General features: G+C 35.7%; 1 protein-coding gene across 1 annotated transcript in view; it reads left to right on the top strand.

Moving 5' to 3' along the window:
- The window catches only part of LOC101735355 (homeotic protein empty spiracles), a 78,382-nt gene extending 61,981 nt beyond the window's left edge, over nt 1-16,401 (top strand). The window contains exon 3 of the mRNA XM_004932961.5: nt 4,356-16,401. Within this exon, the coding sequence (XP_004933018.1) occupies nt 4,356-4,547 (192 nt within the window). The 3' untranslated portion in view covers nt 4,548-16,401. The remainder of the gene's footprint in view (nt 1-4,355) is intronic.
- The last annotated feature ends 1,418 nt before the right edge of the window (nt 16,402-17,819 follow it).

Here is a 17,819-nt window from a genome sequence, read left to right as displayed (position 1 = left end):
TTCAAACTTAAACGCATTACTGCTTCACGGCGAAATAGGTGGGGAGGTGCTATGAATACTCAAAAGACTCCGTACCATCAGTGAAACTCATTGATAAAAAAAAATAACTAAGAATATTTTGCTTTTCGTTCTTTCCCGTATCAATATAATCTTGCGTCCTTTTCTATCATGCTCCATTACCCTCGCAAGGGGTAGGGTGCTTCCGAATTGATATTCGTTGTCAATATATGAACTGTTAATGTACTTTGAAAATATTTGTGGGGGAACGCCCGTTTAAATCAAATCTAATAGAAAATTGATCTTTGAAAAAATCGCTAATAATAAAATATCTTTATGATAATATCATTACACAGTATTAACTCAATGAAACTAGCGTTTATATCTGTAGTTTGATATCATTTATAGATATGAAGCAAAAACTATGTACCCCTTTTTACGAAAATTGCGCGGAGGGAGGATTATGAGATTTCCTACACTTTTAAAGAGTATAGAGAAGGAGTGCAGAACACACACACGCAGATATATTCTTTTGTTTATTGATAAAATCTGTGATCAAATTGAGAATAGATTAACTAATATTGTTTGAATTTCATATTATTTGTTTATAGTATGACCTTGGTGAAATCTGTGATTAAAGAAGTAATGTTCTTTGACAATATAACAATGTTCAAAATTATAATTTAAATTACTAATTATAGTCGAATTTCGATTACTGGGCGACCACTAGTAATAATTAAAGTTTATTACCATATTATGACCACGAAAACTGTTATGTATTCAAAGCTTAAATATCGCAAAATTTGTTAAAATAACTTCTAGGTTTAAAATATCATCAGCCCTTTCCTATTCATGTGTGACTTTTTTATTAAACACCTTAGACGGGCCAACGAGCTCACGGTCCCTTTGGTGTTAAGTGGTTACCGGAACCTACAGATACACAACCTAAATTCCGTCACCCATTTTAAGGCTGTAGTCCTATGACTCAATACTTAGGTGTATGTGATTACGCAGATTACAATCATTGCGGGTTTGATTTTTATTACACGATGTTATGCCTTTACTGTGGAAGTCAATCGTGAAGTGTCTGTTTGTAATATTGAAATAACCGCTTTTTACTACATGCATATGAATATATTATTATACTAGCGACCCGCCCTTGCTTCACTTCGGAAACATTAAATTTCATTATTAATAGCTGAGTCTCGCGATGCTACCCGCAGTTATTGTCGTACCGCGCGGGACGCCGCGGGGCGAAGCTAGTCTAAAAAAAGTAGCCTAAGTTACTCCTTATATCATCAGCTACCTATCAGTGAAAGTCTCGTCAAAATCTCCAGCCTCTCTGTCCTCCTCTGTCCAGCCGTTCCAGAGATTATCCGGAACAAATAGACAGACAGACAAAAATTGTAAAAAATGTTATTTTGGTGTATGTACTGTATATGTGTATATTCATATGCATGTAGTAAAAAGCGGTTATTTTAATATTACAAACATACACTCCAATTTTATTTGTACAGAGATACGGTACATACACCAAAATAACATTTTTTATAATTTTTGTCTGTCTGTTTGTTCCGACTAATCTCTGGAACGGCTGGACTGATTTTGATATAAGAAGTAACTTAGGCTACTTTTTTTGACTAGCTCACCCCGCGGCGTCACCCGCTGTACGACAATAACCGCGGGTAACATCGCGGGACTCAGCTAGTCATTACTATACCTATACACCATAAAGTCGTTTGTGCAATACAAAAATTCCATTAATGTTTCCATTAAAAAGTCAATATAAATTGGATAACATTAAATCCCGATGTATTACCGTGAAATTGTGTTCACGTATCAACAACGTTTTTACATTTTATTTACACGATATGAATTGGGAAAATCGCTTGCTTTTGATAACAGGGAAAATTTATTTGTTTTTTGAACGAAGTTTCCAGAAAATTCTATGTTTTTATTTTATGTATTATCCACTAAGGGCACACATCGAACTCCTATGTATTTTAGCAGTTAAGTTTCGGTAGGCAGCGGCTTGGCTCTGCCCCTGGCATTGCTGAAGTCCATGGGCGACGGTAACCACTCACCATCAGGTGGGCCGTATGCCCGTCTGCCTACAAAGGCAATAAAAAAAAAAAAAAAAAAAAAAAATTAGCCGGGAGTTCTAGTTTGAAGGCTGGGGCGACCGCTGTCAAAACTTAGAACTCATGTCTTAACGTGGGTAGCGATATCAGCGTCCTTGGTATATCTATGGGCTTTATTAACAACTTTTTATTTATTTATTTTTATTGCTTAGATGGGTAGACGAGCTCACAGCCCACCTGCTGTTAAGTGGTTACCGGAGCCCATAGACATCTACAACGTAAATGCGCCACCCACCTTATTAGTTCTAAGGTCTCAGTATAGTTACAACGCCTGCCCCGCCCTTCAAACCGAAACGCATTGCTTCACGGCAGAAATAGGTACGGTGGTGGTACCTACCCTTGCGGACTCACAAGAGGTCCTACCACCAGTTCGTTTTTTATTTTATTCGCTTTTTACGACACGATACTAATATTTCATTGTGAAAATGAATGTTTCTTGGTATATAGTCGACCGTGTATTTGTACCTATCATCCGCCGAGTTGTATACACTTGGTGTCGTTAAGTAGCTAAACCAGTCATTACGAAGCGATACGCTAAGTGAAGCTCTCGACAGGGCTCAAGCAAACACGGCGTGATTTATTTTAAAAACGTCCGTTAAAATATTTATTACCTTTAAATATAAGTTCGAGGGTTATGTGCGAGAAAATAAAGGTGGTGGTCATTTTAAGTGTGTTGTTAATGGATGTTGCGAGTTGGTTAAGATTTGTTTCTTTGTTGGTTCAAAAGCGAGGTGCGTGACTGTTGTTTTTGTTGCTATGACAACGGCTTTGTCATTTTAATGATGAAACTTAATCGTCTTGCGCTTACTTAAGTGTTGCGCGAAATTGCAATGTATACGAATGATTTGTTGTTAAACGAATGTGATATACGACAGAATAAAGGAACGATATTACTTCTTATTCTCAATCACTCTTGATACATTGTAATCGTCATGTAGTGTTGGAGTGGAAAAACTGTACTCTCTAAAATCAATTAAACTATTTTTACATTTTAATCTAGAGCGGTGCTTCCCAAAGAGGAGCCCACGCCCCACAAAGGGGGCAATTTGATAATTAAGAGGGGCAAACGCACTAAATTAATACAGAAAAACTGTATTAAAATTTAACTACTAAAGATATCATTTGTGTTTCTTAAGTGAACAAATCAATTTTTTTTATGTTAATAATTAAGTATGTGGGGCATAAAAATTTTAGAAATGTTACAGTGAAGCATGGCACAAAAAAGGTTGGGAAACACTGATCTAGAGGTTTGTGTCGGTCAGTTGTCTGTGACCACGAAAACTGTAAAATATTTAAGAATAAACCGAAAAGTAACCACAATTATGTTTGCGACTAGTGAAAATTGAAGTAAATACAATCTATTGTCGTAGTTTTTTTGGCAATGCTAAATACAAGTAAAACTAATAAAAGTGAATGAATAAAAAAAAACATTTTTTTTCGACAAATTCGATACATCGTTCGCGCCATTACACAGCTGACGGATCGTTTCACAAAATGGCTGACGGATTTCGGGCGGGAAACACGCGCTTTGTGTGCGCAGCTCCAAAAATGTTTCCACAAAAGGAATTTCCTCTGAAATATGGATGAGGGGGGAGTTATGAATAGTTTTTATTGGCTCCTTCCTTCAACCCTTTATTGTGCGTTGATGTTCCGTGAAATAACAATAAAAGATGACTTAGTACTGTTTTTTTTTATGTTAGCAAGTATGTTTATGTATCAATAATGCGCTTCTTCGATTGTCATTTAGATTTACAAAAGTCGAAATAATAATATCTGTGCAATTTGTTCACAGATTATATATAGTCCAAGTATACTTTTTATTGGAGGTTAAAATACTTCTATACTAATATTATAAAGAGGAAAGATTTGTTTGTTTGTTTGTTTGTTTCGAATAGGCTCCGAAACTACTGGACCGATTTGAAAAATTCTTTTTACATTAGAAGCCGACATTGTCCCTGATGAACATAGGCTACTTTTTTTAATTTTTTTAAATTTTTTTTTTGGTTGCATATGTGTTTTAATGTTTCCGAAGCGAAGCGAGGGCGGGTCGCTAGTTTTAAATAAAACGATGTAGATAAATTTCGTTTATTGTTATCACGTCTGGCATTGTTTTTTTTTAATACAAATGTGGCAAAGAAATATCGATAGATTTAAATTCCTTTTTTTTCTATTGATCTCTATCAAAGATAATCTTTCATACTGCTCTCTTGTTTGCAGGTAAAAGTCTGGTTCCAAAACAGAAGAACGAAGCACAAACGTATGCAGCAAGAGGAAGAAGCAAAGAGTGGCAAGTCCGGTTCTTCCTCTAAACCCGAAGACGGAAGCCAACTGAATAACTCCTACGAGGAAGACGAGGAGCTCATCGACATGGACATGGACGAACTAAGTGAGAGTGAGAATGAGACGTAGGAGTGCAGTGATATTGTAAATAGAACTAGAATTTAGTATTTATTTTTAGCGTCTTAAATCCAGTCGGTGGATAGTTTAAGAGGTTCCCTTTGCTCAAATTGTGAGCTGTTAAAAAATACACGTCAATTTTTTTTTGTAGGTATTCAATTGTAAGTTCTAATATCTTCCGTTTCTTTGTTTTTAACAGTTTTAGAACGTTCCTTTTCATTCATAATAATTAATTACATCTATTTTTGAACTGAAGTAGGTTAACATGATATTGTGTTTTCAATTTCACAATAATTTGTTTCTTTAGAAACTGTAAGCAACGGCTTGGCAGTGTCACTGGTATTGCTAAAGGTGACCATTCATGTAGATCGTATGCTCTTTTTACAAAGGAAATTAAGAAAAAAATCACATCACAATATATTATCTGTGAAAATACAAATTGAAAATTTTGACTTAAATGAGATTTCAAAACATGATTGTTCTTTTAAGTAAGAAAGTATTTCCTATGAATGGCTTGCTTCTACCGTTACTCACGCTTAATATAAATATTTAGTCCTTTAGTCGATCTCCCAGGATCACTTCAGTAATTCACTAATTAACTTATTAAATGTAATAATCTCAAAACTCCAAAGTGAAGGTAATAAAAATACTTCAAATTTTACTGTAGTTCATTTCAAAACGAGCTCCCCAAAAACCACCAGAAACTAATTGGAATCGCTTTTACAACCTCAAATAAATCCAGGGCAGTAAATAAAAATTAAAAAAAAAGAGTCGATAATTTATCTAAATTTAAAAACGACTAAACATTAACAGCATTCAAAATGGCGCCTGGTTCCTCGTTAGCGCTTCACGGTTTATTAGATAACGAAATTGCCTTTATTATAATAGTTTTGAGGTTAAATTAATTAAAAATTATTCTTTTTCGACCATCCCCTCGGGCGATGGAGCTATAATTAGACATTTTAGATTTGAAATACCGATACGCAGCGAGGTTTTCTAGCGGGCTGTCAAATAGAAAGGAACGCGTCTATACAGCGGTGCGTTGTCAGAGCGAGAAAGGTATGTCGGAGGCCTGTTATTAAGAGATGAATTCAAAAAGGTATCTCCGGTTAGAATCGCGTCGGGTAATTGCCGTGGACGTAACCAAATTGTTTTAATACGGACGATTGTTCTTTAAGACTATTTGTCTACGGGTTTGTGGTGTTTTAGATAAGGATCTTGAATTTCAATGCTTTCTTTGAAGCGCTCGATACCATTGTTATTTTTTTTTTGACACTGGTAATGCGTGACTTTTTCGTTGTGGCAACATTCGTTTGTTGATATTTGTGAACAAGTCAAACGCGTCACATAAATTTTAAAAGGCATCAATAACGACATTATGTAATTAAGATAAGAAAACGATCTAATTTTTAAAATTTCGGTTAGTTGAGTTACTCCCCCAGTCATTGACAATGACAATAAATTATCGATGGACTAAATATTTGCTTTCGTGGATATATTCCGAGGCACAACAGCTAGATACCTGTTGTCGAATTACAAAAAAAAAAAGCAACGCATTCCGACCACAACACATTAAAAGCAGACTCCTTTGATTCATGCCAATTAAACACAAAGCTCTGGAAACAAAACAAAGCTTAAAGCTCCGAGCAGCTTAAGGGCATAAAACGCCCGTGTAATGAGGTCAATTATATGTTTTTTTTTTTACGACTCAAACAATGGTTTACCTCATAATGGGACACAGAACATAACCGAATGACACGCTGAGCGCAAACATAAATTAAATGATTAATGGCGTATATAATTAAAAAGTTGAATCGTGTAATAGGAAATGCTTTGTTAATATTTTATGGCTGACGATAGCGAACCCAAAGTGCAATGTACAGAATACATCAATAACATTGTTATTTTGTACAGGCAAGGAATAAACTATGAAGATATTGATTGCTTCGCTACTCTGACAAGTGGTCTAACTTGAGGACTTGCTAACATTAACGCACAGATACAGCCCACTGAGTTTCTCATCGGATCTTCTCAGTGAGTCGCGTTTCCGATCCGGTGGTAGATTCTGCGGATCTGCTAGGGTCAGTGTTAGTATCACTCCGGTTTGAGCCCCATGAGCTCACCTACACACGTTAGGGTGAAGCTGAAATAGCCTCTCAAGGCTCTTCGAGGTGGGTGGCGCATTTACGTTGTAGATGTCTATGGGCTCCAGTAACCACTTAACACCAGGTGGGCTGTGAGCTCGTCCATCCATCTAAGCAATAAAATAAAATAAAAAAAGTCTATCAGCATAGGTAGTAAAAAAATCTTTGTAAGACGGCTCACAACAAATAACGTGGTTTATTTACGCTAAAGAAGGATAGGAGATAAACATATCTCTACTATGCTCTCCATTATCCATCCCCCATTTTCGGCCCAATTTCGCGCTGAAGGTCCGTTGTCATTGGTTATTTAAATTTTTAAACTGTGGAAGAGGTATTTGTTGTTCAGATTGAGCGTAATTTTGAGATTTTGCAAACAAAAAATGTTTCAGGAGATCTGTTGGGCTGGCCCGTCGATGTTTTTGGAGCAGTACCTATTTCTTATTAAGCAATCGATAAGTTCGAAAAGATTTAGTAACTAGTAATCTTTATAATACTCTGATCGAGTGTACGGATAGAGTCAATTTTGATTTTGAACTAAAGTTAGCTGATTAAAAACACTTTTACAGTTTTAATATCGTATTTTTACAGTCGTTTACTGTCGGATGAAAGGCAATTACATGCAGCAGAGATGCGAATCTTGCGACGGATGTGTGGGGTAACGAGAATGGATAGAAAACGGAATGAATATGTAAGAGGAAGTCTGAAAGTGGCACCTGTGACAGAGAAGTTGAGAAGGGCGGGTTTGGGATGGTATGGACATGCGATGAGACGAAGTGACAATGAAGTTGGTAAAAGAATGTTAACTATGAATGTTGAGGGATATAGAGGAAGAGGTAGACCTAAGAAGGAATGTATGGATTGTGTGAAAGACGATATGGGTAAGAGGGGAGTGAGGGAAGAAATGGTATATGATAGAAGAGTATGGAAGGAGAAAACATGTTTCGCCGACCCCAGGTGACTGGGAGAAGGGCAGGATAATTATGATGAATGATTTTTTACTGTCGTCATATTGTTTCCCATGTTTGGAATACTTAACATTTTTCCTAGTCACGTTCGGTCGTCTGTGAAATTGTAAAGTTTTATTTTAAAACTTAAAAAAAAAACGCGCAAGCTTAATCCGATTTTTTATGGGATTTTGGGGGCAGCATATTCATTAATTTATCATTCTTTTATTCGATTAGCTTTCTGTAAAGTGATCAGTGATAAAGGCTATTGTGATAATGATAACGCTACAAGAAAATCTTTAGAATTACCATCTTAAAATGAATATCGCTGTCATAATATCTTTTCATCGACGTCAATTAAAATTTTTGGCATGGACGGAGAGTTCTATAGTACTAACTAACAAAGTCTTAAATACGACATTTGATAGCAGTAACACAGAATTTATTCACAGCGACTTATGTTGTGAGCTGCACGAATTTTTAGCGCTAGATTTTCAAAGTTCATTTTTTTTTTTATTGCTTAGATGGTGTTACCTGGTATTAAGTGGTTACTGGAGCCCATAGACATCTACAACGTAAATGCGCCACCCACCTTGAGACATAAGCTCTAAGGTCTCAATATCAATATACTCAAAGTATCAATATCTTATTTTATACCTTTAAACGAGCAATTCTTGTATACAGTCAAACCTGGGTAAGTGAGAACTGGATAAGTAAGAAAACTTTATAAGTGAGAGTAATAGCAAGGACCCGTCATTTTAAGCTCCCAAAACCTCTATTAGCGAGAAACAGAAACCTCTGTAAGAGAGAGTCGTTTTTTCCTCATGGACCTCCGTAAGTGAGACTGCTACCTATCTATATCTCTATAAGCGACAGCCGAGCTTTATTTATTTATTTATATTATTTAAGAGGAACAAATGACAAAACAAATTACAAATTTAACATCAGCTATTTTATGACTCATTTTTAACTTTCGTGGAACTTCCTATCATTGTTTTTGTATTGTTTTCTCGTGAATATTGAACCTATTCTATTTCGTGGAACTAAATAACGTTGTTATTTTATCGTATTCTTTTATCGCATTATTTTCGAATGGACACGTGTGCCTGTGTATCGTCCTGTTTGTCGGACTTACTCAGTTTATCGTTAATCAATTGCGAAGGAAAGTTCTGTTCTGCATCATGTAAAAACGGAAAATTAAAGTACTGTCATTAAAGTCATAAACTTAAAATAGTGAATGCATTTGAATGCGGAAAATCGCGAATCGAAATTCAGAGGGAGCATTAGCGAGAAACTCGGGTTAGTGAGAAACCTCTATAAGCGAGAATGAGATTGTGCTCCCTTGAACTCTCGCTTATCCAGGTTTGACTGTATATATATATATAATCTGAATCTCGGAAACGGCTCCAACGATTTTCATAACATTTAGTATACAGGGGATTTCGGGGGCGATAAATCGACCTAGCTACGATTTATTTTCAGAAAATGTTGTTCTATTCGTGTTTTCAATAATCAATAATCAACTCTTCCCGACATCTATTAGCGAATAATAATACTATTTTTCTTAATTGAGGGTAACTAACCACTTTAAGGACACAACAGATGGCGTTATTTAAAAAAAAAAAAAAAACCAAGCAAAGCTCGTACATCATCTAGTACTTAGTTATCGGAGCCTTATCTCTGGCCTGCTTCAATAAATTAATAATGTCGCATAATCGGAGACTTAAAAATCAATCACGGAGCGATTAATTAAAATGTATCGAGAGAATGCATCGTAAATTGCCGTACAAGGCCGCTAATCGGGACGGCTAATCGATAATTTATTAACGATTACCCGATTAATCGATTCCAAAATGGCAATTAAATATTTTTTCAAATAGCTTTACCTATTTCTGCTGTGAAATTAGGTTTTTACGCCGCGATTTCGCTCTTCGTTAATTTTTCTATTGATTTTTTTTTTTATTTGACGCAAAAATTCTTGGTTGGTTGTCTGGTAACTCTCTGCACTAACATCGGTTTAGATTTGTGCAGACAAAATGATTATTTTAAGTTCGATAAATAAAGTATTTCATTCGGTTTTACGTAAATGTCAAACACAATTATTTAATTTCGCGTCTCCTATATTTATTTTATTATTTACTAGTGAACCCGGCGAACTTTGTTCCGCCACACGGTTTGTTTCAAACACATCAGTAGTAGTAAGGTTTTTCTCGAAAAGAAAGGCAATGGAACTAAGCCATACAGCCAATTCTTAAGTTTAATATTTTCATATATAATTTTATGTTTCAAGGCAAAAAAGCCAATTCTTTAGTATTCTTCATTTATAAATATTTTTCAAATCCGTGTAAATGTCTATTCAGATATTATTTTTCCAATTTGTTTCGGTTGAGAGTTGTCGCTCAAACACATCAACCGGTCAACTTCAAAATTCTACTATAATTAACCATAGACTACATTACGTTTAGCTGTCAGTTGCGTTTTGTTATTCCATATCAGTTGCGTTTTGTTATACCACGTTTTATGTCGCGTCCCACGGGAACGTTATAAAAAGTATCATATATCCTTCTCCTGTTTTTAAGCTACCTCCTCACCAATTTTCAGCCAAATCAGTTCAGCCGTTCCTGAGTTATAAACAGTGTAACTAACACGACTTTCTTTTATATATATAGATTACCAAGCTCTCGTAATACGTTAGAAATGATTTTTGTACTAAAAAAGACGCCAGTTACCGCATTATATAAATGTCGTCGTCAAATAATGAAAATAAAGTAAATGCTACTGGTGGTAGGACCTCTTGTGAGTCCGCGCGGGTACCACTACCCTGCCTATTTCTGCCGTGAAGCAGTAATGCGTTTCGGTTTGAAGGGTGGGGCAGCCATTGTAACTATACTTGAGACCTTAGAACTTGTCTCAAGGTGGCGCATTTACGTTGTGGATGTCTATGGGCTCCAGTAACCACTTAACACCAGGTGGGCTGTGAGCTCGTCCACCCAGGTAAGCAATAAAAAAAAAATGCAACTTTTTTTATGTCCCTAAAATAATTCATTACTTTTCTCCAACTAATATTTTACTAATTTCAATTTGTCTGACCTATCAAACCATTATTTAGTTGGATTATAATAAATAGCGCACTGTTTATTATTTATTGTACCCACAGTTAATACAATACAAGAATTGCGAAAACTTATAAAATGGCGAGTTTAACTCAACAATTGAGTTATTTACCAGCTAACCGTTCTTAAAGAGGGAGAGCTTTACATAATTTAATTTAATAATTTGTTTATAATATCTAAGGCCATTTTCATACGAACACTAGTTCCACAAGTTTTGTAATATAACACAATCAATAAAATCATAAAGCTTGACTCTTCCAACGTAATATCTTTCAAATTTATTTTATAAATACTATGTCCTTCACTTTAATCCGCATTCAAATACTTAAAACATCGAATACAATGCCACGAAACAGAACTCCTTTGCGAAACAGGAAAAAAAAACAAAAAAAAAAAAACGAAAACCGAAAAAATGTTACCAGCAATAAAAAGTTCACTTACGCTTTCATAATATGAACATTAATTTCTCGTTTCAACGTCATTCGGTTCGAAACATGATTTTAATCGATTCGTATGAAATCGATACTCGGGCTCGTAAATCATGCTTAAACAAAGGCAGGAAACGCGAATTACAAATTACCCTTATAATAGAGCGTTAAGGTAAAACCACTACTGGAATTACGGCACAGTCCCGGAACGAACTCATCAAGCCACGTTACAAAGCTAAAGAATTTCCCTGCGACGGACTTTGCATGTAGGACAAGTCATATAATTTGCGTAATTACTGGTGGTAGGACCTCTTGTGAGTCCGCACGGGTAGGTACCACCGCCCTGCCTATTTCTGCCGTGAAGCAGTAATGAGTTTCGGTTTGAAGGGTGGGGCAGCCGCTGTGACTATACTGAGACCTTAGAACTATATCTCAAGGTGTGTGGCGCATTTACGTTGTAGATGTCTATGGGCTCCAGTAACCACTTAACATCAGGTGGGCTGTGAGCTCGTCCACACAGGTAAGCAATAAAAAAAAATTAAAAAAAAATTGTTTTAGAAACTCTTTGGGCTATAAGATTTAGAGAGGGGGCAATATAGAGGAGAAACAAAAAAAAAATTTTTTTTCATTATTTTTTTATTTCCTTAGTAGGTAAACTTATTATACTTGATGGTGAGTAGTTACCGTTGCTCATGGTCGTCAGCAATGCCAGGGGCTCTAGCCGCTGCCTACCATAACTTGTGAACTCATCTGACTTGAAGAGGCGTGTTAACAAATTCACAAGGTTTTTTTTTTGTTCCTACCTAAGCTGATAGCCTTGAGAGGCTATTTCAGCGTAACCTTAACTAGTAGGGGGCTCATGCCTGACGACGTTGCTAACACAAACCCTAGCTGTGTTTCGCAGAATCTACCACCGGATCGGAGACGCGACCCACTGAGAAGATCCGGCGAAAAACTCAGTGGGCTGTGTCTGTGGGTTAATTTACTGAACGATGACCGGGTTCATAAGAGAAGTCCAGCTGTAGTTCATATATCGAATTTGACAACATTTACCGCAAAATTATAGTAAGTTAAACATCAGCAAATTTAACAAATGCTGTTTTTCATCATTTTCAATTTGTATATTCACTGGTAATGACGAAAAGTATGTTAATAACTCAACTTAAGCATTCAGTATTATTTAAAAAGGTTAAATAGTTTGGCTGATCAATAATAATTTCGGGTATAATTTACCAATAAAAAAAAAAAGAAAAAAAACCTTATTTAAAGAAAAATCCCAGGCCCCGTAGATTTCAAAATGAGTAAATTAAAAATCGAAACTATTCAATTTAAAGTAAGTGTATTTTAAGTTTAGTGTTTCGTGGGTCATTTCTGAGATATTGTTGAAGTGACGTCAGAGGTTAAAATCGAAATTTCTTCAAAAAAAAAACACGTAATTTTCAAGTCAACCGAAAATTATGAATAAATATAATAATAAAAAATTATAATTTAAATATTAAAATGCCCATCTCGAATGATAAAAAGTAAGGAGTGTATATTAATACGTTTAGTTTAGTCTTTAATTTATATTGAAAAGAGGAACCTGTTTGTTTGTAAAAATTAATGTAAGCTACTTAATTATGATATAATATGCATCGAAAATATTTTACGGAAAATGATATTTATTTATTATATAATTCGTATTTAATTAAGATACGTGGTGGCGTCGCGTATTTTATATTTATATTGTTGTAATTAATGGTTTTATGTTTAATGGGACAATATTCTTATGAAACAGTAATTCCCCCTATAACACGGTAGATCAGTTCCGCGTTATAGGAAAGACGTTGTAGGAGTACTCTCGCATAACACGCTTGTATGACCTCGCATAACGCGTTACGTACAAATATAATATATATTTATTTATTTACATTATATACAAATATTTGTTTTTTGTTGTAGTCCTAGGGTACCCCGCTGGTACATAGGGCCCTCACAAGTTGCCTCCACTTGACCCTGTCTTGCGCTTGCTCCTTGACATCACTCCAGGTCACGTTGGCAGTCCTCATCTCACTCTCTACGGTGCGTAGAGAGTGAGATGAAGAATAAAAAAAAACGTACAAATATAATACAAGATAACCAATGTTTGTACAATTAAAAGAACTAGAAAAACAAATTTAATAAATTAAATTAATTCAATTTTTTAACAAAACAATTGACACAATGTGAAAAGGTACGCGAAATTAATTATGAATTGTACAGATAATTATTATTGTGTATATCATCACAAAAGCACAGAAATATAACGTGTGAAATTCTCGCGTTATATGGGGGAATACTCGTGTTATAGTAGAGACGTGTTATATGAAAATGCGTTATAAGAATACCGTGTTATAAGGGGAATTATTGTACTTATAACGCGAAGCAAGTCGCATAGTTTCGTCTGCAACATACGGTAACCATATTATTTTAATTATATTATTACAATCACATCCGCGTCGGTTCAGACAAGTTTCCCTGTTGCTTTTTAAGTCGAGCATTAAAAGAGGATGAACGGCCGGTTTCTAGCAAAATGCAGAATCTAATATAAAATCTGTGCATATTTCTATCCCATACATGACGGTATCTAGCCCAATCTGGGTATGAGCGTAATCTGATTTGGGCTAGGACTTCAATCTTGCGTTTTATACTCAACTAATTAAATGCTATTACTATCAAGGATAAAAGAGACTTGCTAGTTTTTTTCTTTTTTTATTGCTTAGATGGGTGGATGAGCTCACAGCCCGCCTGGTGTTAAGTGGTTACCGGAATCCATAGACATCTATCTACAACGTAAATGCCGCCACCCACCTTAAGATATGAGTTCTAAGGTCTCAGTATAATTACAACGGCTGCCCCGCCCTTCAAACCGAAACACATTACTGCTTCACGGCAGAAATAGGTGGGGTGGTGGTACCTACCCGTACGGACTCACAAGAGGTCCTACCACCAGTAATTATGCAAATTATAATTTTGCGGATTAGATTTTTATTACACGATGTTATTCCTTCACCTTGGAAGTCAATCGTAAACATTTGTTAAGTACGTATTTCATTAGAAAAATTGGTACCCGCCTGCGGGATACGAAAACCGGCGCATCGCTAGATACGAATGCACCGGACGTCTTATCCTTTAGGCCACCTTCAGACGGTTCGTCCTTGGATATTAAAAAAGGCTATTAATTTTGATATTTGTCGATGAACCGAATATTATTGTGAATTTACTCTGTATATTACACGTGTTAATGACATGTCTGATGCTAAGTTTAAGTCTACTTAGTGAATTTGTGAACGCCAGTCAGAAACAGATAATCAATTAAACTTACAGATTTATCAAATTTCTAGACAAAAGTATGTATAATATAAAATGTTCCTTGTATCGTGAGTAGAATGCCATAGGTGAATGTAAATATAAGTTTATAATAAATATATGGTAAATATATTATATGTGAACTTTAAGCATTGATGTAAATTGCTTTTACTTTTCGTTTTTTTTAAATGTAAATATTTGCGTGTTACTTAAGTTGTCGTGTGTCACTCGATTTGGTAATGTATTGTGTAATAGAAGATAAATAGATAATATACTTTATTGTTACAATATTTATGTACTAAACACATGATAGCCGCATCTTATATTATTGACAATGTCATAATTATATTTTTTAATTTGTAGACACAATATTGCTAATATTGAACGTATTTCTGGAAAAAAAAAAAAACTGAAATCAAAACCAAAGTCGATGAAAAATATGAGCGGTCAATGTCATTTATGAAGTTTTTATTGAATTCACAACGGCATTGCGTGCAAAGATTAAACGCCTCTCTGAGGATATCGACGCTTGAAAGGCAAACGTGACTAAGCGACAATGCGTGAACTTTACAGTAGACTAATTTAGAGTTGAAATACCTGAAAAAAGAATCTATTTTAACGAATCTAGCTGTAGGATTGAAATGATTTTAATAGACCTAGAAATATATTATTTTTTTTGCGCATCGAATATGGTTATTGCCTATCATTTATGTACAAAGCAGTTATTGTCGCTTAGTCACGTTTGCCTTTCAAGCGTCGATATTTGAGAGGTATTTGCTAACGAACTCATCAAAATACGACATTTTCAAAAGCCATTTGACAATTTTAACATAAATAATGATAAAAATCGACTGTACGGAGGGTAGATGTTTGGAAAACACTCTTTTTGTATTATCAAGTGCGTTAAGAAGCAAGCAAACAGGACGGCGCCACCGTAGCTAGTGGTGCTATTTCAAAGATGGCGGCAAAAGTTATGTTAATAAATTGTTCACTCCATTAAAACTGCCACAACTTTATCACGGCACTCACTACGCTGCGTGGTTTAGTTGGGTTATTGGACAGCTTTTCCAACTTGTCTTCCATATGAGACGGTTCTATATACTATCTATCCTCCATGCTTAAGTATATAAAGTGATTATGAGATCTATTGCCGCCAGCACTATCTGAAACGCATTTGACGATAAATACCTAGACTTACCCACTGCGTTAATAGTACATAAATTATTGCTAAACGGATTCTAAGTATCGACCGTCAATGTCATTGTCAAGCTGCATTCTAAAACAGACATTGTTGTACACTGTGCAGGATTTAAACACTTGTGTAGCGGAAAATTTTGTTTTCGTGTTAAATTCTTCATTATATTGAGGGGCAAAAGGAATTTTTGCAACTTTACATGAGAGACATTTAATTTAATTTTGCGAAAAAATTACATAACATAAAAACTTCTTCAGCTATTTATTTGAATGGCGTAAAACTTAATTGAACTTCAATTACAAACCTCGAATTGTTGTTAATAATACCTAATAAAAAAGCACCTTTAATTACAAAGACTAATGTTGTGTATTATGTCAAATGTCACTTAAACCAAATATTCTGTCACTCCCTCGATATAATATAGTAACTTCTGAAGTCTGGAGGAGATATTATTAAAGAGCTTTCACTGTTCAAGCTCGTATTTATTGATTGTATACAGAGAAGCCTGCAAACTATCTGAAGCATTTCAAACTGTAAATAAATAAAAAGATGCAAGAACTCAGTATAGTATTTGAAACTTATTGTCAACTATGTTTTGAAAATAGTCTCTTTACATACTCTCCCTCAGCTCTCGGAAACTGTATTATATGTGAAACCTTCAAGATGTAAACGGTAAATAATATAATTTTGAATAAATTATATAAAAAAAAACACACACATGATTTTTTTTTTACCAAATTTCCTTAAGAGTCTTTGATGATCTGAAGATAATACAAAGATTGTAAATATTAAAATTGCAAGTGACGCAATTATATCGGATTCCCTTTTTCTATAGGAACCTATTATATTACCTGTGAAAGCCAGACTTCCAATATATCGGTTTTAATATTGTCTCTCACCTGCGCATTGGAATTCTGTCTCTGGGCTTTCTTCCGCATACCTTTACCGCTTTACGTCGTAGTTGTCTATGGGCTCCAGTAACCACTTAACACCAGGTGGGCTGTGAGCTCGTCCACCCATCTAAGCAATAAAAAAAATAAAAAAACCTGGCCTGTTACCAGAAGCCGTTCTAAATTATTACCTCTCTTTCTGGTAATGTGTCCAAAGAATATAATCTATACTAATATATAAATCTACAGTGGTTTTTACGGATGTTCCGTTATAACTACTGAACTTAATGGATAGGCTAATATTTATATGAGTGTTGGACTCCTTACACCAGTTGCGGGGGCGTTAATGATGAGAATGTTTGTGGGGGTGAGAGACGATAATGTTAATTTTAAATGCGCAGCGAAGCGGACGGGTACAGCTAGTATTCCTTTAATTTTGTTTAAGAGTAAGTTAAAGTAAGTTTGACAAGATAAGTCTTGTCCATTCTTGTCACTCCACACATCCATCTAAACATTCGCATCTCTGCCGCATGCACTCCTCTTTCATGCTTTAGTTCACTCACCCAATATTCGGATCCATATAGCACGACAGTTCTAATAACCGTTTTGTAAACTATCTCCTTGAAACTATCTCCTTGAGTTGAAGGGGCATTTTACGATCGCATGCTGTTTTTATTTATTTATTGCCCTTCTTGGCAGACGAGCATACGGCCCACCTGATGGTGAGTGGTTACTGTCGCCCATGGACTTCAGCAATGCCAGGGGCAGAGCCAAGCCGCTGCCTACCACTTAATACTCTCGCCACAAGCCAAGAAGGACATGTCATAGCGCTCGTCATAGCTAGTTGCAGAGATCTGTCGCCATTTCACCCAACCAGCTTTTATTAGGTTTGTTATGTCACGGTCTATGTTGCCGCCGCTTTGCAGTATAGAACCGAGGTACTTGAAGTCGGAGCACACTGACAGGGCTACACCGTCTAAGGCGATTGGGGTGAAGTCTGAAGAACCACCAAAACCATAGAACATGTGCGCGGTTTTTGTTCGACTGATCTTCAAAACCCACGTCAATTATTATTAAATCTTCTTTTTCTCAGTCGGACACTCTTGTCAGAGCGGTCGTGGTTGCGCTGATTCTGTATATGAAGGAGGACCTGTTAGGTCGCCCATGCTCCCGACGACCGCCCTCCAGGCAATGCGCTTCCAGGTCTGGCGGTTCGAAGCGCTTCGAGTACATTCGACCATAG

This window comes from Bombyx mori, chromosome 26, assembly GCF_030269925.1.
Source record: "Bombyx mori chromosome 26, ASM3026992v2".
NCBI lineage: Eukaryota > Metazoa > Arthropoda > Insecta > Lepidoptera > Bombycidae > Bombyx > Bombyx mori.
This window is presented reverse-complemented; position numbering and strand designations above follow the sequence as displayed.